At 41.3% G+C, this 27,730-nt stretch overlaps 1 protein-coding gene across 1 annotated transcript in view; it reads right to left on the bottom strand.

The window, feature by feature from the left end:
• The window catches only part of TTC9 (tetratricopeptide repeat domain 9), a 55,822-nt gene extending 43,073 nt beyond the window's left edge, over window positions 1–12,749 (bottom strand). The window contains exon 1 of the mRNA XM_044664915.1: window positions 12,138–12,749. Within this exon, the coding sequence (XP_044520850.1) occupies window positions 12,138–12,552 (415 nt within the window). The 5' untranslated portion in view covers window positions 12,553–12,749. The remainder of the gene's footprint in view (window positions 1–12,137) is intronic.
• Window positions 12,750–27,730: the final 14,981 nt, after the last annotated feature.

The raw sequence follows: 27,730 nt of genomic DNA, 5'->3' as shown, positions 1-27,730 counted from the left end.
GGGTAGAGCGATGGACTAGAATGGATGAGAAGAAATGTAAAGTCTGTTGTTATTTAATCATGTCTAACTCTTCCTGACTCCATGGACCATGCTGGTCAAGAGGTTTTCTTGGCAAAGATACTGGAATGGCTTGCCATTTCCTTTTTCATTGGATTAAAGCAAACAAAGGTTAAGTGACTTATCTAAGGTCACACAGCTAAGAAGTGTCTAATTGTATTTGAACTCAGATCTTTCTAACTCCAGACCCGGTACTCTACATGGAGGCACCTAGTTGCCTCATTGATCTTTCAGTGTTAGGCCTTTCCTGACTGCTTATGGGTTCTTTTCCCCTCTAAGTACCCAATTCCCTCTGGGTACCTAGTAATGTCAAGTTCTGAATCTTTTTTGACCATTTTCTCCTTGGGTCTTATACCCAAATTAAAAAAAAAAATCAACTGTACAATTGTCGAAACTTGAACATTTTGTTGATTCACATTGAGCTCACAAATAACATGATGACCCCAGAAAAGCTCACAGGAGCTCAGGATGCATTTTAGGAAGTGGAGGGAGGGAGACAGCAGTTCCCCTATACTTTGCTCTAGGTGGACCACATCTGAACTGTTATGATGTTCATCAGTGCATTTTAGGAAAGACACTGACAAGTTGTTAAAATCAACATCTTTACTCAAATCTTCCCTTAGATACTTCCTAGCTGCATGACTCTGGGCAAGTCATTTAACCTTTCTCAGGTTAAATCTATAAAATGGATGTAATAATAGCATCCACCTTGCAGGGCTGTTGTGAGGAACAAAGTGATCATACATATAAAATGCCTTGTAAATCTGTTGTTTTTCAGTTTTGGCTAATTCTTTGTGATTCCTTTTGAGAGTTTCTTTCTTTTCTTTTTTTTTTTTTAAACCCTTACCTTCCATCTTGGAGTCAATATTGTGTATTGGCTTCAAGGCAGAAGAGTGGTAAGGGTAGGCAATGGGGGTCAAGTGACTTGCCCAGGGTCATACAGCTAGGAAGTGTCTGAGGCCAGATTTGAACCTAGGACCTCCTGTCTCTAGGCCTGGCTCTCAATCCACTGAGCCACCCAGCTGCCCCCCCCCATTTGAGAGTTTCTTGGCAGAGATACTGGAGTGGTTTGCCATTTCATTCTCCAGCTCATTTTACAGATGAGGAAACTGAGGCCAACAGGGTCAAGTGACTTTCCCAGGGTCACCCAGCTAGTAAGAGCCCAGATTTGAACTCAGGAGGATGAGTATTCAGTCTGTAGAGATTTCCACCTAGCTGTCCCCAAACTCTATAAAAATCCTTGCTATTATTTTGTCATGACCATACAAAGGATGACTAGAATGGTGAGGCAGCTCAGTACTATGGTATATGGGGCCAGCTAAGTAGCACAGCCAATAAGAGAACCAGAGGTAGAGCTGGGGACCTGGGTTCAAATTTAATCTCAGACACTTCCTAGCTGTTTGGCTGTGGGCAAGTCACTTAACCCCCATTGTCTAGCCCTTGCTCTTCTTTCTTAAAGTTGATGCTAAGACAGAAGGTAAGAGTATTTAAAAAATACTATGGCATATCAAGACCAGTTGTTGTTCCTTGTTTTTTATAGACCTGTCCTTAATATGGGGTAGGGAGCCCCTGCTGAGGAGCTCCCTCTACCAACTTTGGGAAAACCCCTTTTCTGTAACTTAGAAAATTGCCTAGGGCATTAAAAGCATTAAGGGACTTGCCCACAGTCACACAGTCATTATATGCTGAAGGCAGTACCTGAATCCAGGTTATTTCTGATTTAGAGACCATCTCCTGTCTCCTTTTATGACAATCACTTGAAATAAGATTTAGTGCTGAAAAGGATCCTAGAGATCATCTCATCTAATCCTCTTATTTTACAAATGGGAAGACAGAGGACAAGACATAGTAAATGACTTATCCAAGGTATTTAACCCAGAAATGAGAAATTTTGATAGCTCTCCAAATATTAAAGGTTATAGAAGGATTGGACTTAAGTGCTTGGTCCCAAAGGGTGCAACTAGGAGTTATCAATGGGAAGTTTTAGTGAGACAGGCTTCAGTTTCATTGAAGGAAGAATTTCCCAACTATCATAATGAATTCAAAGTGGAATGAGCTAGCTCTGAGATGAATGATTTCCCTCTTATTTGAGGTCTTCAATCTAAGAGTGGTTGATTGCTTATCAAGGATATTGTAACAATTTCCACTTAAGTACAGGGTGATCTAGATGACCCCCAAAGTCCCTTCCAATTACGATTCCGTGATTCAAAGCTTGGTAGGGTCGATTCCAGGCAATGTGCTTGGGATAGTCAACAGTGGTTGGACAAAACACAGGTTTTCATTCTGTATCAACACTTGCATGCCTTGAACTTTGAACAGAGAAAAAGAAGTGGGGCAAGTAGGTGGTTCAGTGGATAGAGAGCCAGCCCTAGAGATGGGAGGTCCTGGGTTCAAATCTTAATTCAGACACTTCCTATCTGTGTGATCCTGGGCAAGTCACTTAATCCCAATTGCCTAGTCTTTACTGTTCTTTTGTCTTCGAACCAATACTTAGTATTGATTATTAAATGGAAGCTAAGGGTTTGAAAAAAAAAAAGTAGTAGGCTGACCAGTTTAACTGCCTCTTGTAATAACAACAACCAGTACTTACCCAGTACCTTGAGATTTGTAAAGTGCTTTACAAATATTATCTCATTTTGTCCTCCTGACAAGCCTGAGAAAGAAGGTGTTATGGCTATCCCCATTTTATACATCGGGAAACTGAGGCTGAGTGGTTAAGTGACTTGCCTAGGGTCACAAAGCTGATAAATGTCTGAAGCTGGCTAGGGATTCAGATCTTCCTGGCTCCAAGCCTGGTACTCTATCCACTTTTCCACCTTCTTATATTGTTGTTTCCTCATTCCCCTGGGTCTGTGGTGTAAGTATCAGTTCTCACCCCAGCCAGCTATCCGGTTTGCTAAGCTCCATAATTGATCACAGGACATTTAACTCTCTACCAAGTAGATATTTAGCACTTGATGACAGGACTCTGTACTAGACAGACCAGTTCAAGAGCCAAATGGCTTCACCCACCCCTAGAGGTAGGGCGGGGGCTCTATCTGGGCAACTCAATAGATGGGCTGGAGTTCAGCTACCCCTGGGAAGGAGCCTGCTGGGTTTCCTCTGATGTGAGCCCGGACTGAACCACAGAAAGGTACCATCTTTAAAAACATCTAGCATAAGACTCTTAGAACTCAAAAACTAGTTTGGATAGCATCCTTGCTCCTTCGCCATCCTCAGTAAACCCTGGAGCAGGCAAACTATGTTCTTCCCCTTATCTTTTTTCTTATGTTTTTACTTTCCAGTATTCCTTTTCTGATGCCATCTTTTCTTTTTCCGTCATCTCTTATCCATTTTCCTCTAAGAATCTGCTAGCATATGAATTTGGGCTTAAGAGCTAATGTTCTGAGTTTCATAGGCCTTAGTCCACCAGAAAAAAAAATTATACTATGGCTGCCAAAAAAGATTTTCTGTGGACTCCCTCTGAGTTTCACATTTCTCTCCTATCTCCCTGCTCTTCTAAGCCCTTTCAATATAAGGAAAAGAACACTCACAGGATCCAGATGGCCAAAGACCCAGGAGCTAGATGGATGGGAGGTACCCAGATTCATTAAATAGCCCTCTTCTGAGAAGGACCAAAGCATGAGAGGCTCCCCAGTGCTAGGACCTACCAGTGATTCCCAAAGTGGGTGCTGCAGTGATCCAGGGGAGCAGTGATGGCCACAGGTACATTTATCTTTTCTATTAATTGCTATTAAAATTAAAAAAAATTAATTTCCAGGGGGCTAAGTAATATTTTTTCTGGAAAGGGGGCGGTAGACAAAAAAAGTTTGGGAACCACTGTCCTAACCTAAGCAGGCCCTGGAGCCAAGGTGGATAAATACCTCACTCAGATGCTAGAGTGGCCTTGATAATTTATGCATGGGTTATTACCAGGCTTAATTCAACCAACTTGTTCTCAAAAATAACTCTTTTTTCCCTGTTGCTACAAAAGGGTCAGCCCCGCCATAATTTCATAATTTTGGCAGATCTGGTGAGAAGGGCATTGTGCTTCCAATATCCAAGTCAGAGAGTCTTATGGTTGGAAGGGACTCATTGGTCATCAGAGAAACAATGACTTTTCCATGGCCATACAACTCTCGTGAACAGAAAACTATTAAAGGCACCCAGGTCCTAAGGATCATTCCCAGGCTTTCTCTGCTTTCTTTATTGCTATAGAAATCAACCAGTGTTGGAAGTTTTATGATTCTCCCCCATTCCACTCAGTCTGCTTTCCCAATAAAAGCTCTCACTTAAGGACTCTTGGCAGTTGGAAAGGCTCCTTACTTTGATGACCTCCAGACCCTTCAGGGGCTGCCTGGATGACAGGTTTTCTGTTTCTTTCTGTGATATCACTAAACGATCATCTTTCAACAGATACCAATGAGAAGAGAATAGTGTAGACCACCCTATCACACACGCTCATGATTGGGCTAGCCAACTACTTTGGCCAATGCCAGGATGAACCCATCATATCACCTCCCAACCTATGATGGGAGCTTTAGATTGAGATTCATAGCCATCTAGTCATGTCAAAAAGGCATTCTGATTGCTTGGATTGTAGGAATCTTCAGGAAGTGTTTTAGTTTAGTCTAGGTAATCAATACATTTTATTAAGCACCTACTGTATACTAGGCACTATGCTAGCCACAGGAGATACAATGATAAAAAAGAAACTGTCCTCAAGAGGCTGGCATTGTATCAGAGAAACATGTACACAGATAATTGTATGAAAGTAAGTAAAAAGTTATTTCAGGGAGGAATAAGTACTAGCTACTGGGACTGGGGGGGATCCATAAAGGTCTCATGTAGAGGGTAGCAGAGGAGCTGAGATTTGAAGAGAGATATGAATTCTAAGAGGTGGAGAAGAGGGCACAGAGTATTCCAGGTCTGGGAGAAAGTCCTTGCAAAGACCTTCTGGGACTAAAAATCCTTCCACCACTACTGTGATTTCATACATGCAGGGAAGTCTCTAGTGAGGAGATGCCTTTTACCCATACACTTTGATAACTTTGCTGTGATTTATGGGCTTAAAGAGTTGTTTGGGGTGCAAACAAGAGAAGTGACTTGACCAGGGTCACACCACCAATATGTATCAGAATCAAGACTTAGAATCTAGCTTTATCCCTACTTTTTGGAAGCAGCTAGGTGGTGCAGTAGATAAAGTGCCAGACCTAAAAGTCAGGGAGATTCATCTTTCTGTTTTCAAATCTGGCCTCAGACTAGTTGGGTGACCCTAGGAGAGTCGCTTAACTCTGATGGTCTCAGTTTCCTAACCTGTAAAATGAGTTGGAGAAGGAAAAGGCAAATACTCCAGTATCTTTGCCAACAAAACCCCAAATGGGGTCACAAAGAGGCAGACACAACTTGAGACAACATAATGACAACCACCAAATAGCCTATTTATGGCGCTCTTCCTCACTAGAATGTGAGCTTGATGAGGGCAGGAACTGTTTTTTGCCTTCCCTGGTACCTCCAGTACTTACCATAGTTCCTTATACACAATAAATATTTAATAAGTGTTGATTGACTGACTAACTAGAGAAGGAAAAAAGTTCCCTGATACTTTTTCTCAATAGATACTGGGGGGGGGGTCCCAAAATCGTTCTCTCTGTTTTTTTTTTCAGTCTCACCTCTTCTATCCTTCAGTGCAGGTCAAGTAAGTGCCCATTGGATAACCTCAGCTAGCACCCTTTCTGCAGGTCTTTCCTTTTTTGTTATTATTGATTTAAAAAATTATTTTTGGTTTCAAATTCTTCCCCATCCCCAATCCCTTGGGAAGACAAGAAATATGATACCCATTATTCATATGAAGTCATCTGTAGGTCTTTCCTAAGTCTTTTCAGTAAAGGCTGGTGAAGGAGCTTATTCCTGACCCTATTCCAGTTTGGGTCTGTTTTTGCTTCTGGCCCATACTGCCTCATCAACTCTCTCCCAACCCCCACCCCCTACATTCATTCTTTCCACATTTATTAATCACCTACTGCTAACAGAGCACAGTGCTAGGCACATTGACAAGAGAGTAATTATCCCTTCTGCAAGGGGGAGTGTTGGGAGAGGGAGGTGAGTATTTAGGAACATGTGTTATATATGAAAGAATAGATTTTTGGGGTTCCATGGACTGAGATTAAATTAATCATGTCATAGAGTCATTTTTCTGATGTCTGTCTCTTTGTGACCCCAATTGGGGTTTTCTTGGCAAAGATATTGGAGTACTTTGCTGTTTCCCTCTCTAGTTCATTTGACAGATGAGGAAACTGAGGCCAATAACTTGCTCAGGATCACATGGCTAGGATCAGAGGCTGGACTTGAATTCAAGAAGATAAGTCTTCCTGACTGGAGCCCTGGTGTTCCATCCACTATGCCACCAAGCTAAAAAAACAGAGGCCTAACTTCAAAGGGCCTGAATCCAAAATTCCTTTATTCTTCTCTTCTGTACCCTTATTCTGATTGAAATCCATTTGAAAATTTAAAAATCTGATGTCATCATCCTTCATACCTTAAGACTTGGCAGCTGCTGGGATTGCTATCTGGGGCTATGATTACATGCTGTCAAATATCAGGATGAAAATGGAAAGTCGGCCTACTCAAAGCTAACAGCTGGGCATTTGGAGACACCAGGATAACTCATTGAAGTTTTTGGTTTTAAACATGTTTTAAACATGTTTGGTGGCAAGGAGATACCTCCAGGGTAAAACAGAGCCTTCACACAAATCTGTGTGTGATCTGATCACCTCAGTCTTTTCACGTCCTGTGAGTGTTTCCATCATCCTGGCATCGGAGGACTCCCACAGTCTTGTTTCACCCTCCCTAATCTTATTTCATACTATTCTCCTTTCATAGATAGTTGAGGCAACTTGGACAATCTGCTCTTCCCTGAACACTAACTATATTTTCTTACCTTAATGTCTGGCTCATGTTATTCCTAAATCCTGGAATGCCTTCTCTTAACTAATTTCCACCCCCCCCCCCAAAAAAAAACCCCATTAACATTTTACCTAGTTATCCTTTAAGGCCTAGCTCAAATATAATTTTTTTTTATAGGCAATGGGGGTCAAGAGACCTGCCCAGGGTCACACAGCTGGGAAGTCTCTGAGGTCAGATTTGAACCTAGGACCTCCCATCTCTAGGCCTGGCTCTCAATCCACTGAGCTACCCAACTACCCCCTCAAATATAATTTTTTTTTACATTTATTAATATTCATTTTTAACATGGTTACATGATTCATGCTCCTCCTTTCCCCTTCAACCCCCCCCCCGCACCCCCCCTACCCATGCGCATTTCCACTAGTTTTGTCATGTGTCCTTGATCAAGACCAATTTCCAAATTGTTGGTAGTTGCATTGGTGTGGTAGTTTCGAGTCTACACCCTCAATCATGTCCACCCCGACCCATGCGTTCATGCAGTTGTTTTTCCTATATGTTTCCTCTCCTGCAGTCCCTCCTCTGAATGTGGGTAGCATCTTTACCATAAATCCCTCAGAATTGTCCTGGGTCATTGCATTGCTCAAATATAATTTTTTAACAAATAAAAAAAATTTTTTAACAAAGACTCTCCAGATCTCCTAAACTAGAAATGATCTCTTTCTCCTCCGATTTCATAGTTTTTATTCTCTTCTCATTCATTTATATTCTAATTAGTATTACACTAATCTGTACATACTTTCTTTCCTCTGCTTGATTACAATCTCATTCTTAGAGACCTGCTCTTATTTACCTTTCTATGATTTTTGTCCCCTACCCCAGCATCTAACCCATATATTGCACACATACATTTGCTGAATGAATGATAAACAAGACCTGTTGGTCTTGGTCATTTGGCCTCTTGGCCTCTGAGCTGCCCTGGCTTTGTGTCGCCTGTCTTTTGTGACCCGTACCAGGAAGGTTTTGAAGTTATAAAAAGCTTTCTAGGATACACCAAGTGCTGGATGGAAAGAGGGGTCAAGTCGTCTTCCACTCTGTCTGTAAACTGGAAGGTGTCCATTCCATTCCTCTATAAAGATTTCTTCATCTTCCTTAGAAACTCATTCTGTCTAGTTACCCATATAGACAGAAGGTTCTTCCCTATGTCTAATCTCATCTCATCTGGTGTCTTTCCTACAAAAGCATGACCAGATTAATTCTCCCACCATTCCTTGGAAGTTTCTAAGCATTTTCAGTGCTGGTGGTGACGGTGAGAAAGGTTGATTTTGATACCTAGGGAAGCCAAGGTAGAGAGACGAGATTTCTCCAAGGTCACACAGTGACTCAGGGGACAGAAGCCATAGACTCTTAGTCTCATGGTTTAATCCCATGACTACACTTCTATATTCTTGACATCTGATCCTCAAACCTCATTTGAAGACATTAAAAAAATCAATGTGCTTTGTACTGGCTCCTGAATTTATCCTAGCCATTTCTATCGACAGCATGAGGCCAGAAGCAAGGGGCTTGGCCATTTATCCATAGATTCTTTAAATCTATGGCAATGGAGCTCTAAGGGACCATAGAGAAAACCCCCTAAGTTTATAGATGAGGAAACTGATGTAAAGATGGTAAGGTGACTTGTCCAAGGTCACAGTCCTCTGACTCAGAAATCAGCATTTTCTACTGGATCAAGTGCCTCTCAGGGGGCCTACCAAGAGCAAAAAGGGACACCTCACTCAAGGTCAAAGACAGTTGCAACCTGCTGCTCTGTCAAGTGAAATACACTATTTGGGTCTCTGTTGCCTAGAGATTCCTCTGGGTACCTATGTAGGGCTTGAGGCTTTTTGTCAAGATTTCTTTCCTGATCACCACAGGGCAGTCACTGAAATTCCTTCCTCTTTCCCTGAAGGGATTACTATAAAAGAAATGCACTTCAAGCTCAGGGAATCACAACATCTCTCCAAAAATAGATGAGTTCAATGCAGGTCACCCATTTACACTTTGCAATTCACCTGTGCATTGTGGCGTGAAGGCCTGACGTTCCCCAGCCCAACAGACACTCACTCGGTGCTGGCCTGATTTAGCACGTCCGGGCAGTGCCTCCTTGCTATTCCTTTTGTGAGGAGTCCCCAGAGCTGAGTGAAGCTGCTCCAATCAGCCTGAGCTGCTTCACAAATTCTTGGTGCAGCACCTCTTATTTGGAGCAGAGATTCCCCCCTAGCAACATCCTAATTGCTAAGTCTGGCCCAGTTTGGGTCCCTCTTCAGCCCCTGCATTGCTCCACCCACTATGGACTTATGCAGCCCTGGCAAAGGGAAGGCAGATGAGAGGAAATCTTCAGAGACTTTGATGCCTGGAAGCTGCCTAGTTACTAGTAGCTTTAGCCCAGCTGGAAGCAGACTACAATCTTTCTATCTGACTCTGCCATTGTTTGGACTCTCGGTTTTTCAGTGGGTGAATGGGAGTGAGTAAAGTCTTACAAGTGGTCAAATCCAGCCCTGGCATAATGGTTCTTTCTCTTCCTTTGTATGCTTTTCAGCTCTTTCCATCAAGAGATAATATAAAAAAAAATTCATTCTCCTATTATCCAGGGATGTCAGCCCTTGAGAGAGTAGAAGGAAATCTTGCCTACATCTACCTCCCCAGACTTGACTGATGCCAAGGTCCTGGGAAGACAGCCCCAGCATGATTGTTACCTGAGTGACCAAGGTGATTTTTTATGCAGCTGCCCTGTGGCTTTCTCTTCTCGGCCTGATCTCCTCAACATCCTAAGCCTAAGCAGTCTGGCCTTTGGGTCCTGAGTCTGAGAGCACTGATCTACCTGCAGTGAACCTCCTTTTCTTTTTCTTCCACTTGTGAAAATGGACAATGTTGAGAAATGACCCCATTTCAATTTTTTTTTAAATGAGACATTGATTTGCCTAGCAACAGGACTGGGCACCCCCGTAGCCCAGAGGTGCCCATGAAGCATAAGGCCTAGTGTTTGGAAGTACAGAGCACAGGTGAGATTGCATCCAATCAGAGTGTGATGGGTGGCATATCAAGAAGGAGGGGAGGAAGTAAGAAAACATAAGAGTCTAAGTAGCCCATTACTTTCCTCTCACTGTCTGACCTAGCTACATAACTCAATACAGTTGCTACAGCAAGCAGAAATTGCCAAAGTGCCAGGCCCTGGCCTCAGCCTCACCCTATGGATGGTCTAGCTCTGACCAAGGACACACCTCTGGTTTTGCTACAGAGATGTAGCTAGCTACAGGGTACAGGGTCAGAGTAGCTGCTACCTGGCACAGAGACAAAAGTCTAGGGGAAGAGGAGGGGCTAGAATGCTGGTCACCGAGACGGAAACTTATGAGAAGGCTCGATTATCACTTAGAATTGACTGAGTTATCAATTCAATGTTTCTGTCCAACCCAAACCACTCCCCACCTCCCCCAGTTCCTCTGCATCCTTTAAATATTAATTGGGGAGCATGTGTGCCAAGGGGTTACAGGAAATAAAGGAAAACAAAACAGATCCTTGGATAGTTTAGCCGTTGCACCTTGAAGACGTATCTTGTCAATTTTGCTTAATCCTGCCAAGCACACAGTCAGCAATCAGCCTTTCCCAAGCAAGGATCTCTCTAAAAATCTCTCTAAAACTGCTACTTAAGATTGCATGTAGGCAAGGGTCAGGATGCTTTGACAGAACTACGGGGAAACATCTGCACTTAGGGGACAAGAAGAGTCCTGAGAAATGTTTATACTTCCATTACCCTATTCCCCCAGGCTCAAACATACCACAACCACACAGCCACACCCAAGTGTGTACACACAAACACACATACACAAGACCATTTACGTCTAATTTTGGATACCCTTCAAGGGTTAAGGAAAATGGTTTCCTCTAGCCCAAACAGGATAGCTCAACCCTGCCAGGATTGTACCAAAGAGGAGAGGATGAGAGACCAGTGGCAAACTCAATTCAAGGCCACTACCTCCCCTACTTTCCAACAGGCAGTCTCTCTCAAGACCCAACCTCTTCCTCCAGTAATGATTTTAAATCCTCTTCCAAAGTTAAAAAGAGAATAAGGAAGGAAGGAAGCAAGCAAGCAAGCAAGCGAGGGAGGGAGCAAGGAAGGAAGGAAAGAAGGAAGGAAGGAAGACCACAATAATCAAAATCAACCCTGGTTGGCATCATTCTCATCATCTCTCATCCTCTTCATCATCTCTCATTCTAGCCCCCCCCCCCTTCTCTGTAATAGTGGTTGCACCTAGTGTACAAATTGATGCCCTGGGCTTCAAAGATAGGTAACAGGAGATTTCTATTGGGAGGTTGGTGGGAGAGAGGTCTCCTTCCTCACCTGACCCAGAAGAGGGGGAATGGGGAAGAGCTGGGCCAAAGTGGTCTTTGGGGAATCTGCTTGCCTACTACAGCAAAGATATTGTAGCAGGCTGCCCTGGTAGACAAAAGCAATCAAACTTTATAGAAGGGTATTTCACTCAGCAGCTTCCACCTCTGGTGGGGAGGGGGGCCAACCTAGATTTTTAATGGTATCTTCATTGGTGAGAGAGGGGACAGGCTTCTAGGACTTACTCAGTGTCAGAAAGTATCACTATTCCTGGGAAATTCAACAGAACCATGAATGGCATGCCCTGGCCCTCTGCGTCCTCCCCCCCTACCCCCCCAAACAGTCTTGCGATTGAAGTAAACAGAGCATGTTGTTTGGGTGACCCAGACCCTTCCCTATCTCCTTCATGCAACTGGAACTCTGCCCTCAGATTAGCAGCCGTGTCTCCCTTTCGGTCGGCCCCAGTTATTTGGGGGAGGGGATGTAAAAAGAAGCGAAACTGACCGTGTCCTCTGGCTGGAAAGATTTTTTAAAAAGTCATACTTTTTCCTTTCCAAAGCCCTATCCTCATTCTCCAAAAAGAGGTAGTCATTGCGTGGGGCGGTTTCAAAACCTGGACATACAGTAAGTTATCAAGGTTAATAATCAAAAGATGAACTGGAAAAGTGGGAGGACTTGGGGGTAGATACGGAGGGGAGGGGGGGGTGCAAAGAATGGCTAAAGATCGAAAGATTAACTGGAAAGTAGGAGGGCATGGGGCAGATGGCTGCGGGAGAATAAGGGGGGGGGGGAAGGAGTTAGGGGAGCATACGAGAAAAGCTGCATTTACCTGCCAGGCTGTTGTAACAGTCGATTTCTACGGCTTCCACCGTCTTGCTCTGCTCCTCGGTTAGGTGGCACAGTTTGGCCCCGTGGGCGGTGGAAGGTGTCTGGGTGTCCTTGTCCCGCTCCTCGAGGGCTGGCAGCAGCCCCTTGAGCTCCAGAAGCGCCCGGTGGTATTTGCCGATGGCTTCGCGGAATTTCTTGTCTTTGTAGCACTGCGCTCCTTGGTTCTTGAAATCCTGGGCTCTCTGGAGGAGCTCCCCGAGATCCGCCGCCGCCCCAGCCTGGCCCCGAGGGGCGCCGCCAGCGCCGCCACCGCTGCTGCCCAGGGCACAGGACTTCAGGGGCTGCTGCTGCTGCCCATCCCCTGCCAGGCGGTGGCTGGCACTCAGCTTCGCTCCGCCCGAGCTGTTCCTCTCCATACCCCCGTCTCTGCAGTTACCGTGCTCGCCAGCTCACTGCGATCTTGCCAAGCCCTCCGGGATTCAGAAGCCCCAGGAGCGAGTCTCGGAGCGCCCAGTCTTTCTAGCAGCCGTGACACTCCTTGGCTCTCTTTCGCCCCTTACTCCCATTCTTCTCTCCCGCGGCCAAAGACTGGCTCCTTCTCTTTTTCTCACCCTCTTCCTCCTCCTCCTCCTTCTCCTCCTCCTCCTCCTCCTCCTCCGCCCTCCTCCTCTACTCTCCCCTCCCCGCCCCCGTATCCCCCCGCCCTTCCCCCTTTCCTCCACCCCTCCAGCAACCTGCGGGGCTGTGGTCGGCCTCTGCTGCCTTTATTACTGTGGTGCTGGCGATCTCGGGTGTGATTAGAAGGATGATAATTATTGTTGACCCGGAAGGAGCTTGAACACCGTTGGGAGGGAAGAAAAATGACAAAGAGAGCCGAACTCTCTCCCATTCAATCCAACCTTCAAAGCAAGGTCTGGAAAAGAGGGAAGGAAGGAAGGGGAGGGGGAAGAGGAGGAGGAGGATGGAAAAAAAAATTTTTAAAAACTAAATACGGGGGGGAGGGGAAGGTGGCAACGCAACGTTTGCTTGTGCACACACTGAATCATACATTTTTTTTTTTTTAAGGTAGGAGAGGCTGCGGTGGGTGGGGATGAGGGCAAAAGAAGCAAGATCCATCACCTTCTTGCTATTGGCAAGGTAATAGAGTGTTCTTAAAGGAGAAGTTTTCTGTTTAGAGGTTCCGAGTTGTGGCTGGGGTATGAGTGTGAGTATATGAAGTAGATGTCTAAGTGAGCACGGGCTGGTTTATGTCTAAGTGCCCCTGGGTACCTCCATTTCCCTTTGTGGGCAACTGTATCCTTGGGAGGTTTCCTCACACTCCTTGACTTTAGAACTGTTCATTGTTGCTCATCAAAGGTTCTGCTCCTGAAGTGAAGACGTTTTGGTTTCCCACCTCCATAGACACGGTCCAGGATTACTAGACCGGTCCTTTAAATTCATTTCGATGCTCTCTGATGTGGACTAAACCACAATAATAAGAGCAACCAATGCTTATATGGATGTTCTGACTTTTCTAAGGGCTTCCATATTTATTGCCTTTTTTCATCTCATAACAGCCCTGAAGATGAAGGGAAGGTATGATTATGAGTGGCAGGAAAATGGGGGGATAGCTGAATTCAGCAGCAGAGCGCACAGTGGGCTCCTTATTGATTGCTCAAGGTCATTTGGATGACTTCCGCTAAGGGAACCCTAGAATGGACCCTGCAGGTGGGAACTGGCTTTTCTTCATTAGAGGAAGCTGTCCGGGTTGGAATTATCATTAATATCGTTATATTAATGGTTAATAGTAATAGTAATAAGAGCCTGTTTACATGGCACTTTGCTCCTCATCATGGCTTGGAGGTTATGCCAATAGAGCCAAATCCAGATGAATTAGAAAGGCTTCGATCATGGGCAGTGATGGACTGGATGCCTTTTGTTCCCAGACCAGCAACCCAGCTAAGTTATGAGAGATTCATTACCAGGTTGGTTTGGGAAGCAACGATTTTTTTCAATCATTATAACTTTCTTGAAGACAACTTAGGTCCAGCAACCTGGCAGCTCGCTGTAACTGGAGTCAGGAAGATTCGAGTTCAAATGCTGTCTCTGACACTTACTCAGTGACTCAAGGCAGGACATTTCACCTTTCTCAGCTTTAGTGCCCTCATCTATCTGTAAAAGAAAGTTAATAATAACATTTATCTCCTTGAGTTGCTATGAGGATTAAATAGCATAATACATGTAAATCATTTTGCAGACCTTAAAGGGATATATATTTGCTATTATTATTATTATCCACTAAGTGATAAAGAGGTTGGGATTTGCATTTAAATGAGTAGAGAGTAGCCACACCAATCCTCTCACAGATCCTTGAAATATTCAAGCATATTAGCACTTTTCAGTTACAAAACACTTTAAGCTTTCACTATTTCATTTTATCTTCACAAAAACCCTTTGAAGCAAGTAATAGGAAAGTGTTATTATCTCCATTGTACAAGTAGCACCTTCTCAGAGTAAAATGGCTTACTTGAAGTCACACAACAAATACTCATCTCCAGTCCTTTGAGGCCTTTTAACTCCAAGTCCCATCCTCATTTTACAACCTGGAGTTCTGAACAAAGGTGGGAACTTGCAAGTTGAGGAGCAAGAGCTTTGACTTTTCACTGCAAAAGAAGATTAAGGCAAAAGAAAGAAATATTGAGGCACAATGCTAGAAAATTCAGGCCTGGGGCTTGGCTACTGACAGAGCCAAAAGATGAATTAGGTCTGCTAGGTCATAGACATTTTAAAGGCAAGGAGCCCAGAAAAGGGGGAGAAAAAAGCTTTTTATTTCCCACAATGCTCTCACCTAATGGTCTAGAAGTTAATTCTTGAGCTTTGAGTTTGAGAAAAGGGCAGCAGGATAGAAAACTCATTATACTACTGTATATTAAATACAGTCTATATTAAATACAATGATAATAGCTCAGATTTTTATATGGTGCTCTATAATTTAGAAACCACTTTCCTTCAATCTGAATTGATTGATTCTGAATGATGACAATGTTAACTTTCTTGTTTTTTAATAGACAAAAGGAGTTGAATAACTTTTCTAATCTCTCTCTCTCTCTCTCTCTCTTACACACACACACACACACACACACACACACACACACACAAACACACACACACACAAAGTGACAGAGATAAGACTTGAATTAAGGTCTTCTGATTCCTAATTCAGCACTCCATCCATCAGACCTAAGTGGGAAAATGGTTAATTGGATGGATATTAGTCATGGCATCCATCCACACTGTCTCTTCCCATAGTACATGTTTTCATTTTAACGGAATACTTTTTCTTCTCTATTTTGTCGCCTATTCATAAGAAGAGCTGATATTTACATTGAGACTTAAAGTTTACCAAATCTTTTATATGAATTACCTCATTGATCTGGCAATAACCCTGTGAGGTAGGCATTATATCCATTTTACAGATAAGGAAGCTGAGACTCAGAGAGGCAGCATGACTTAACCATACTCAAATATCCAGTAAGTGTTGGAACCAGGATTTAAACCTGGGTCTTCCCAAATTCAAGGATAGTGCACTATCCAATGTGCTACATAGCTGTGTGTGGGATTCTCAGAATTGGCCTCCAAACTCCATGTGTGAATGAGGATAAGTATTAATAAAAATTCATCAAACATGGCAATGACAGTTAGTAACCTGTGTTGTCTGATATAAAGGCTGTAGAACGGTTGAGAAGAATAAAAGCAGAGGAAAGGGTATTGGGTAATTAATGACCTTCCAGGATACAAGTTCAATAGAGTGATGGAGATGCAAACCACAGGATAAGGGCAGATATGATCATATCTGCCATAAGCAAAGCAATATTCTAGGCACTTTGTAAAGTTATGAAAGGCTTAGAAGACACAGTCCCTGCCTTTTAATCAGGGGTGGAGGTAAGGGGTCAGAGAGGTGTTCTGTGTCTTTTACTTTAATGCGAAAACCAAGGTAGGCTCAAGGGTCATAAAAAAGGATTATAGAAATTTTACTAAATATTACTAATTATAGCCTATTCAATGAAGATAGCTAGATCCAGGTGAAGTTAATGTGGGAAGTCTTTTTAGAGGAAGTATATTTGGAACCAATATTTTCAAGGAGAGGAGAAACAGTGTAATAATAAAGGCAGCTACTTATTTCCTACTGCCCTGATTTGGACCTGCAGTATTTATTTACTCATCATCCTTGCATCCATACTAATATTTCTCAGGCATGTTATTCTATGTATCAGTCCTACTATATAATAGTATTTCTTATGCCCTTGCAAATCCACCCCTTTTTCTGTTCATTTGTCTCTCCTTCCATAGATTTGAATTTCTCATGTTCCTTTTTAAGTTACTCAGAATTTAGCTATGACTAGCCAAAGATATTTGAACTTATTCTTCTAATCACAGCTTCTCTTGTGGTTTACCTAAAAAAAAATCACAACTTTTACCTAACAGCATTCAAATGAAGACTCCTCAAGTACAAAAAAAAGGTTATATGGGTCATTCGCCTCACTAGTAGGTCACCCTTCTGCCTGCTCCTTGACTAGTTTTCATAATTAAACTTATTATTATTTGTAAATTTATTTTTATTTTATTTTTTATAAAAATTTTTTCCATGGTTCCATAATTCATGTTTTTACTCTCTCCCCCCCCTACCCCCCCCTTAGCTGACTCGCATTTCCACTGGTTTCTTCATGTGTCATCAATCAAGACCTATTTCCATATTATTGATAGTTGTACTAGGGTGGTCCTTTCCAGTCTAAATCCCAAATCATGTCCGCATCAACCTATGTGTTCAAGCAGTTGTTTTTCTTCTGTGTTTCTACTCCTGCAGTTCTTCCTCTGAATGTGGGTAGTGTTCTTTTCCATAAATCCCTCAGAGTTGTCCTGGTTCATTGCATTGCTGCTAGTACAGAAGTCCATTACATCCAAGTGCGAAAAGACTCCCTGCCCTTCTGCCCTTTGATCCAGCCATACCATTGCTGGGTTTGTAACCAAAAGAGATCATACGGAAAAAGACATGTACAAAAATATTTATAGCTGTGCACTTTGTGGTGGCAAAAAACTGGAAAAGGAGGGTATGCCTGTCAACTGGGGAATGGCTGAACAAATTGTGGTATCTGTTGGTGATGGAATAATATTGTGCTCAAAGAAATAATGAACAGGAGGAATTCCATGGGAACTGGAATGACCTCCAGGAACTGATGCAGAGCAAAAGGAGCAGAACCAGGAGAACACTGTACACAGAGACTGATACACTGTGGTAAAATCGAATTTAAACTTATTATTCTGAACTCCAGGGCAGTCTAGCATTACGTATGGATATTTACTCATTAATTTAATAAAATGTCAACACATCTCTCCATCAACTAAGCTCAGAGCCCCCACCTCAGCTTATCAAATGTTATTTATTTAATGACTGAAAAAAACTTCCTTTCCCAACAGTAGTTATGTGTCCCTGCATTTTAACTCCCTTAATCTCCAAGGATTAAATAAATGTTAAAATTACCAAATATATAATTAACAAATAAATAATAAAATAGATGGATAATTCTTTTAGATATGAGAATGATCATAGCCAATGACCTCAGACCCTATTATTCACAAAATACTTCCCTTCTAAAAACACAGTCCCACACCATTTTGTTTGTTTAATATAATGAGGTCTATTTGAAAGAATCTCCTTTATGATAAAGATTATGATAGTTTCAGAAAGAAAGATGATCTTACCATCTTCATTCCCTCTGTCTTCTCTAGCTTCTCTCCAACCATGACAAGAAAACAGTATTTTCACCTTCCATCAAGCCATTACTTTTAATAGTCTCTCTTTAGGCTTACTCATCATGTCTCTTAAAAATTTTTCTTTGTAAAAGTAGACAGTTCTTACAAGAAAGAAGTTTCTCTTTACTTTTTCCCCCTCTGTCTTCTCTATGATTTGTCTCACAGATTCTCATAGATTTAAAGGTAAAAAGCCACACTCCTCCAGGCTTCACAAAGAGAAGCAGAAACAATTATAGTTTTCAAAGCTTCTTTTCTTCTTAAAGTAACAATTTTTATAGCTTCTGTAGAAGTTTTAAAATCAGGGCTATACCTGTATTCAATGTTTATGTTAATAAAGAATGCATGAGATATTTAACTCTTATTCTTAGTTTTACTTCATGGGGAAAATGAATTGTATTCCCATCCATCCCACTTCCTTTTGTTTTCTTCATGGGAACGATTATAATAGTTTCAGAAAGCAAGGACTACTCTTTTACTCTTCCTCATTCTCTTTCCTGCCCTGCTCTTCTTCCCTTCCTTCCTCAGCTATGTTAAACTTAAGTTGAATCCCCTGTCTTCGGAGGACAGCTTACTGGCATCATTAATCACACCATAAAAAAGAAGATTCAGTGATTACTGAATTTTCTTTTATGCCAAAGAGAGGGAACAGATTCATAAGAAATAACAATAATAGTAAGTAATTAAAGAACAAAATTCAAGAAAATAGTTGTTAAAGCTGCTGGTAATGGGAAATAGAATTGATTTCTCCTAAAGGAGGAAAAATTGTCCATCAGCTTAACAAAGATATGAGCTTTGAGGTAATCTTTCTTTTACAGGCAAATGAGAAGAAAAGCAAAATCACCTCAAAGTACTTTACAATCCCACCAGCAAACTCCATCAGTTCTCAGCTGGGATGGGGAGGGTCATTCATCAGTTTCTGATTTCTAACATCTCTGATGGAAACTCATCCAATCTCAGAGGAATAGAAAGGAGAGCTGGACATCAAGGGAAGGAAGCCAGGGATTGGATACTTCACCATATCTTATGCACAATTCCTCATTCATTACACGGAACAAGAACAACTACTCACCATAACTTTTGGCTTGTCTCCCCTCACATCCTATGAAACCATAGCCTCAGAAATCCAAGTTTCAAAGACATCCCCCAACTGGTAACATCTAGGATAGCATTTCTTTAAGACTTTTGTATCTCCGTACCAGAGGCAGATAGGTGGCATAGTGGATAGAATTCTAGGTCCGGGCTGGAGTCAGGAAGATTCTTCTTCCTAAGTTCAAATCTGGTTTCCTACACTTACTAGATGTGTGACCCTGGACACTTAACTCTGTTTACTTCAGTTTCCTCATCTGTAGAATGAACTGGAGAAGGAAATGGCAAACCACTCCAGTATTGCTGCCAAGAAAACCCCAAATGGGGTCACAAAGAGTCAGGCACAACTGAAACGACTGAACAAAAAATATCTCCATAGCAATAATATATGTGCTGGGTATTCAGGAACACAAGACTAAATTCTTCCCCAGGGTCAAAAATCTTGCAGTACTTACAAAAATTAGCTGGGTATATTTAAAATATTTAATTATGCAGTACACACATTAAAATAAATACCAACTACTTCAAAATAATAAGACTTATTATCCCCCCAGATCTAAGGTAATCACCCTATAGTATTCTTGAAGAGAAATGAGTATTAATAATACATGCAAGATATTGAACACTTTACAAAATATCACCTGACAGGGTACTTCAGGAACTAAATATCTAAGTTACATGAATGACATAGCATATGCACATCCTAAGAGAATATGTATATCCTTAGTTCAAAAGTAAATGGTCAGAAACAGAGAAAAAAAAGCTAGCTAGCTCTCACAGTTATCAACAGGCCTATAAAAAGAAAAAAAATAAATATGACATACACAAATAAGCAATGGACAAAACTGCTGTAGCTAACAGGCAGATGCTATTATGCTATGAACATAGCACAAGTACATAAATACCATAATAAAATAGGAATATAACTTCAGCATATAGTAATTGGCATGTGCATCAATAAATGGCAATTACACACAACATACACTTTCTATGGGTCATCTTTAGTATTTTCACTTGACTTTAGGCCAAATAACTTCTTCAGATTCCCCTTTAACTTCCTAAGTTAGTCTGGTCACAATTTGAATTGATCTAGCTATTTTATGACCTGATATCCTCTCTGCTCTTATACTTGAGTTGGTGGATGGTTTACCTGATAATGAACAACTTTGATGTCCACCTTTCACCCAACTCTCACCTTTGGCTTCAAAAAGCTAAACCGTGCAAGGGCACCTGCACCCTGGTAAAACTGCTGTCTTGGCAGACAGGCTAGATCAGGTTGAGAATAACAAACAGGTCTCAAACCTGTCATGGTGTTCAAAAGATACCTACCCCAAGCACGTGAAGATTTCCCTCAATGTAACGGGCAGTTGAGAATAATTTGTCCAGTGGCTATAAAGGTGGCTAATGTAGGTGCTGTGGAGTGATCACAGCTTGGTCAGTCATCAAAGATGCCAAAGTAATCCACTGCATCCTGCGCCATTGCCAGTCCTCGACTTTTGTCTTGACACTGGACTTCAATGTCTCTGGAAGAGAGAGTGAGGCTGATGATTTTGTGCAACTCTACCTCACTTAAATACAATTCATTTACAAGTTAAGACATCACTATTCTAAAGTTTAGGACAAAAACCAAAATATCACCATAGTTTGTAATATTCTCCTGGCACTTCATCTAGAGGAAATCCCAATGTCTCTAGATGTTTCTACCCATTCACGGATCCAGTAACAGTGCATCAATGTGCCTGCTTTTCCACAGACCCTCCAACACTTATCATTTCCCTATTTTGTCATCTTTGTCACTTTGATGGGTGTGAAGTAGAATCTGAGAAAAGATTTAATTTGCATATCTCTAATTAGTAGAGACTTAGAGCATTTTTAAAATATGGTATAGATAGCCTGGGCTTCTTTCCTTAAGGACTGTCTATTTGTATCTTTAGACCATTACTCAATTGGAGAATGGCTCTTTTTTTCTTTATAAATTTGAATCCATTCCTTATATATCTTAAAAATGAGATTCATTTCCAGGAGACTTACTGGAAAGATTCCCCCCCCCCAAATTAATTGTTTCCCTTTTTTCATCTTAACCTCCATTTGATTTTAGCCCAGCTCCCTGGGTTTCACACATAGTTTTTCCATCATCTTTTAGTATCGTCGCAACTGGGTCACAAGGCCTTTGGGATAAAGCATTTGTATCCATATTAATCTTCCATGGATTATAAAGTATATGCTGAATTCATGGCTACTTTGTGCTATTACCCATTGCTGGCATGCAACCTCTAAAGTGACTGGTCAAAATATGTCAGTCCATTAGCAGTTTGCCAGTTAGAATTTTGCTCCATAATCAGAGTCTGAATTTTTCAGTGACAGACCACTTAAAAGAAAAGAATCTCAATTTGTGAATAGTATATTGAGCTTTACTATTAATTAACACTCTGCTAATAAATGTAATTTATTTCTGGTAACCATCACACCTTTGGTACAGGACAGCTCTCAAATTTTCCAGTCTGACATGTGTACATAATACAAAAAGCTTGCTTGGATTGATACTTTTTTTTGTCTTTAAAATTTCTCTTATTTAATTAATTAATTTTGAATATTTTTCCATGGTTACATGATTCATGTTCTTTCTCTCTCCTCCTCTGTCCCCCCTCACAGAGCCAATGCGCAATTCCAATGGTTTTTTTTACATGTGTCATTGATCAAGACCTATTTCCACATTAGTAATATTTGCATTAGGGCGATCGTTTAGAGTCTGCATCCCCAATCATATCCCCATCAACCCATGTGATCAAGCAGTTGTTTTTCTTCTGTGTTTCTACTCCCACAGTTCTTTCTCTGAATGTGGATATCATTCTTTCTCATAAGTCCCTCAGGATTGTCCTGGATCCTTGCATTGCTGCTAGTAGAGAAGTCCATTATGTTCAATTGTGCCACAGTGTATCAGTCTCTGTGTATAAGGTTCTCCTGGTTTTGCTCCTTTCACTCTGCATCAATTCCTGGAGGTTGTTCTAGGTCTCATGGAATTCCTCCAGTTAATTTATTTTATTATATGAATTATATATCATTCCTTTTAGCACAATAGTATTCCATCACCAACAGATACCACAATGTGTTTAGTCATTCCCCAATTGAAGGGCATCCCCATATTTTCCAATTTTTTGCCACCACAAAGAGCACAGCTATAAATATTTTTTATGAGTATTTTTCCTTACTATCTCTTTGGGGTATACTCCCAGCAGTGGTATGGCTGGATAAAAGGGCAGACAAGACAGTCTTTTAAAAAGCCCTTTGGGCATAGTTCCAAATTGCCTGGATTGATAGTTTGGATTGGATAGGGCAGGTGCCAAGTAGTAGGCTAAATCTTTGGAGATATATTCAAATTGTCTGTTCATCCAAATAGCTTTATAGGTCTTAAGACAATTTGGCATTTCTTGTCCTGTTTCTAGATCCCTTCATTCACTAATCTAGCAATAGTACCATTTATTGTTCGGTCACGTCCGACTCTGTGACCCTATTTGGGGTTTTCCTGAAAAAAATACTGGACTGACTTGCTATTTCCTTCTCCAGCTTATTTTACAGCTGAGGAAACGGTGACAAACAGGGTTAAATGATTTGCTTATGGTCAATCAATTATTAGAGCATCTGATTCTGTCTTCTCTAGGACAGTGCCCAGGTCTTGTTAAGGCCCACATATTTATCCAGAGCTCTGCATATATGTCACTTGTCCATTATTGGCTTTCTCTAGCCTATCCAAAGCTATCATATCAAAGAGAATCAGTCTCTTCTCGTCAACCCAAGAACCTTGGGAATAACATTGCTATAGGCCCACACCTTTTACTAGCATCCTGGGAAGCAAGCCCTGTGGAGTTGCAACCTGGCAACTGCTTCTGCAGGTGCTACTGCCACAGTTATTGAAGACCCGGAAAAGAAAGTTCTTGCCTCCAAAGTCCTTGGCATCATCAAATGGCTCAACATCAATAAGTGGCATGATTTTGTCAGTGGAAATGACAGGAGCATCTGCTTTACTTCTGTGCCCTAAAAGCCCTGGGATCTTGACATCTTACTTGTCATTGAAACTTCCTATATGTTTTGTGTCTCCTCTTAGACTGAGTTCCTTGAGAGAAAGGACTGTTTCATTTTTCTATTTGTATTTGTTCTTTGCTCACTGTTAAGAGATTAATATATGCTTTACTCATTTATTCAACTAACCCATAATTTATAGTCTTAGTGAGTTGTAGAGGCCATTGAAAGGTTAAGTGACTTGTCCACAGTTACACAGTGAGTATATGCCAGAGGCAAAACTTGAATTCAGGTTTTCCTAACTTTGAGATTTTCTACTCATAATACCATACTACCTCTCAAACTAATAATAATAATAATAGCAACAATAGCTGACATTTATATAGTGTTTGCTATGTGCCAGGCATTGTGCTAATGACTTTGTAATTATGATCTCATTTAATTCTTACAACAATCCTGAGAGGTAGGTGCTATTATTATTGTCATTTTACGATGAGGAAACTGAGACTGAAAAAGGTTAAGTGATCCAGGGTCATATTGTGACTGTCTGAAGACAGATTTGAACTTATGCCTTTCTAACTCTTAGCCTTCCTAACTTCCAAGCTCCAGGGTCAATTCATAGGCTGAATGGTCACTATTTCCCTAACCAAGGCACTTTTTTTGTCATTGTTCAGTTGAACCTGATTCTTCTGGACCCTTTTAGACTTTTCTTGGCAAAGATACTAGAGTGGTTTGCTATTTCTTTTTCCAGCTCATTTAACAGATGAGGAAACTGAGGCAAAAGGGTTAAATGATTTGCTCAGAGTCATACAGCTAGTGTCTGAGGTTGGATTTGAACTTTTGTCTTCTTGACTTCAGGGATTCTATGTATTGTGACACCTAGCTGCCCTGACCAAGGCAAAAGGAGGACAAAGTACCAGAGGTACTTCTGTGTGGAAAAGGAACGGTGCGGAAACTGCTAGTGCCATGGGTGAGACTACTTTGGGATCCTGCTGGTGCACTACTGGAATGAAGATGGGTTCCACTTTTATTTGCCTCTATCTACTCCAGTTTTTATTCATCCCAACAGAGTATGAAGACACCAATAGTTCTGCCTGCCCATCCTCTCCCTCCCTCCCTGTTCCTACTCTTTACCTTACCTCCTCTACAGGCTAAGTAACTGACATTTGGAATTGTTATCCCATTATGTGGCATTTTGAGTTTCTTGTTATGTACTTGAAATTGTATTAAAATCTGATAGCTTTTGAATCTGTGCTAGCTCTCCTTAATTAAATGTATATGAGTAGATTAGAAAGGAGAGAAGGACAACCCAAAAGGGAAATGATCTAAATTATTGAGGGTTTGTAAACCAATTTGGATTTTGCTTGTGCAAACTAGCTAGGGGTTTGGAGCCACACATCCAATAAAGATAAGAGTTTATTAGTTTGTTTTAAAAGTTGTCCAGAGGGAAAGAGAAAGAACAAGCTTTGGGAAGATGGTTCCTTGTTGTCTTTTGAACAACCCTAGAAGTAAGTGAGCAAAGGAAGGCAACCATTTTTTTTTTCACTTTCCCTGGAAGGCAACATTGTGGTTTTTTGTTTTTTGTTTTTTTTTTTTTAATTTTAAACCCTTAACTTCTGTGTATTGGCTCTTAGGTGGAAGATTGGTAAGGGTAGGCAATGGGGGTCAAGTGACTTGCCCAGGGTCACACAGCTGGGAAGTGTCTGAGGCCAGATTTGAACCTCGGACCTCCTGTCTCTAGGCCTGGCTCTCAATCCACTGAGCTACCCAGCTGCCCCAACATTGTGTTTTAAGGAAAAGTCACACCAGAAAGGGAGTGAGTTGCTAGGGAAGCTCTGTCCACATAAAGTGGCAAGCCCAAACAAAGTCCTAAGCTTTGGGGCGGTTGACAGGGTGGCCAGCCTTACTCACCATCACCACCTGGTGGCTATAATATCTTGGATTTTGTTATTCTCTTGTCCAGCTCAACATTTTCATATCTAAGGCCCTTCACAATCCTCTTCTCATCCATCTTACCCTTCTCCTAGACATGCACTATGTTTTTGTTCAGTTGTTCAGTTCCGTCTGACTCTTTGTGATCCCGTGGACAATAGCATGCCAATATCGTCTTTGGGTTTTTTAAATCAGGCTATCCAGTGTTCTCCAAATATCCTTTTTTTCATGCTGTTCCCTCTACCAAGATACTCTCTTGCTCTCCTGTCAAATCCTATTCATTCCTCAAGTCCCAGCTAAAATGTCGCATCCTTAATGAAGCTTTCCTAGTCCTGGTAATGGAATGTGGATTTCTAGGTCATGATTGAAAGTACAGGAATGATAAATTTTTGGCCAGAGAATGAGAATATCTTAAAGTATTGGTGAAACACACACACACACACACACACACACACCACCACCACCACCACCACCACCACCACCACCACCACCACCACCACCACCACCACCAATACCACCACCACCACCACAAATCCTATTTGCTTAGAGAAGAGTGCTATAAAATTAAGAGATGTGGAAGGGAAAAACCATAGTAGCAGCTAGGTAGCACAGTGGATAGAGTGCAATTCTTGGAGTCGGCCTCAGATCTTTCTAGCTGCGTGACTCTGGGCAAGTCACTTAATCCCAATTGCCCTAGACCTTAGCACTCTTCAGTCTTAGAACTGAACTAAGACAGAAAACAAGGTTTTTAAAAAAAAAAATAAAACTGATACTATAGAGAGTAGTAGGAAGAAGAATAAATGAAAAGAGAACCAGTAATTCACAGGACACAAAAACTAAAAATGGTGGCAGCAAGAAAATCTATGGTTTCAAATGTCTACATACAGGAAGTAGTGTTCTAGAGTAGAAAAAAACACTGGATATGAAACCAGAAAACTTGGATTCACATTCAGTTTCTGCCACTTATTACCTGTGTGACCTTAGGCAAATCATGGAACTGCTCTGGGACTCTTGTATTTAATCTGAGTCCTCTTTATTTATAAATAATTTATTAATGAATTAATATTTAGTAAATAGTAATAAATTGATAAAAAGCATTTTCTGCACACTTATTCTTTGCAAAGCACTGTGCTAAATTTTGGAGATACAGATAGAGAAGAGAGACAGATCCTGATTACAAGAAACTTACATTCCAATAGGGTTTCAGTTAGTTTAGTTGGAGGGAGAATGGAAAGGTCCGGCAGTTCTTAGAATTCAGTGGCAGAACACATGTTAAGCTGGAGAGTCTAGATGTCAATTAATCGAGTTTGGCTGCAGGGTCGAGGGCACCTACAGCTGATGTACAAACACATTTTCTTAGTGTCATTTCTTCCTTTGTTATTGTTATTAATATATTTTATTTCAGTAAATATTTCTTAATTAAATTTAAACAATAATTTTTTTAAAATTTGTGTTCTATGTTCTTCCCCTTCCTCCTGTCCTCCCCTTAACAAGGCAACCTATTTGATATTGATTATTCATGTGAAGTCATACAAAACAAATGTCCAGATTAGCCATGCTGTAAAAGGCAAAAAAACAAACAAACAAAAAAAACCCAAGAGAAATAGTTTTTTTTTTAAAGTGTGCTTTGATCTGTATTTAGAGTTCATTGAGTTTGTCTTAGATCATTGTCTTGATCAGAATATGCAAGCCTTTCACATTTGATCGTTATACAATATTGCTGTTACTGTGTACAATGTTCTTTTGGTTCTGCTGACTTCCCTTTGCGTAAGTTCATATACATCTTCCCAGGTTTTTCTGAAATCCTCCTGCTTGCCATTTTTTGTAGCACAACAGTATTCCATCAAAGTCATATACTGTGACTTCTTCAGCCATTTCCCTATTGATAAACATCCCCTTGATTTCCAATTCTTTGCCCCCACAAAAAGAGCTCTATAAATATTTTTGGACAAATAAGTCTTTTCTCCTCTCACTGACACCTCTCTTGATAAAATACTATTTTCTAATGCTAAGCATTTGACCATCCTGAGGACTTGAGTATACACAATTGTCTTTTCATTAAGCAGTTGGGTACTGTAGCCTTGGAAGAGATAGTCGTTTAGCCCCATCTCCACAGGGGATGCCCCCATGGACAATGACAATAAGGACCAGGCTGAGGACTGATGACTTGGGAAATAATATTACTTCTAGGACTCTTGAGCAGGATCCTGAAGCAATTCTATCAAGATCAGAAGGAGGTAGTGATTGCGATGGTGCTGGTTTGGCCCCTTGCTCATGCTACCTCCTTACTTTTTCTTAGGACACTTCAATGCTTCTGCTTCATTTGGATAGTCTAATTGGATTCTAAGGTCCCCACCAGTTCTGAACTTATGCTACAATGATAAATATACATGTAAATAGGGCTGACCAAAGAAGTTCCCTGATTGATTTGATGAATGGGAGGTGATCCCTCACTTTTCTGGGAAGCAAGTCTTTGTTTAGGACATTTGATACTTCTCTCTGTATGGTATAGCCATGCCTGTTGACATTCTGCTAAGAGCATAAAAGACAACACCAAATTATCTTGGAGATGCTTCCAAAATGATTTGGTTGAGTTGATCTTCTGGCAGGTCGAACTGTCTTGTGAGGAATAACTTTCTGCTGGCCTTTAAACATGATTTGATTTCTCCCATGGCAGGGTGCTTTTTACTATCTTTTCCCTTTTTTACAGAGCTTAGGGTAGGGAGAGAGGAGGAAGGAGCAGGAATTTATTTTTTCATCATCAAGAGC

The sequence above is a fragment of the Gracilinanus agilis genome, chromosome 2 (genome assembly GCF_016433145.1).
Source record: "Gracilinanus agilis isolate LMUSP501 chromosome 2, AgileGrace, whole genome shotgun sequence".
NCBI lineage: Eukaryota > Metazoa > Chordata > Mammalia > Didelphimorphia > Didelphidae > Gracilinanus > Gracilinanus agilis.
The sequence above is the reverse complement of the archived record's forward strand: the minus strand, read 5'-3'. Positions and strand labels throughout refer to the sequence as shown.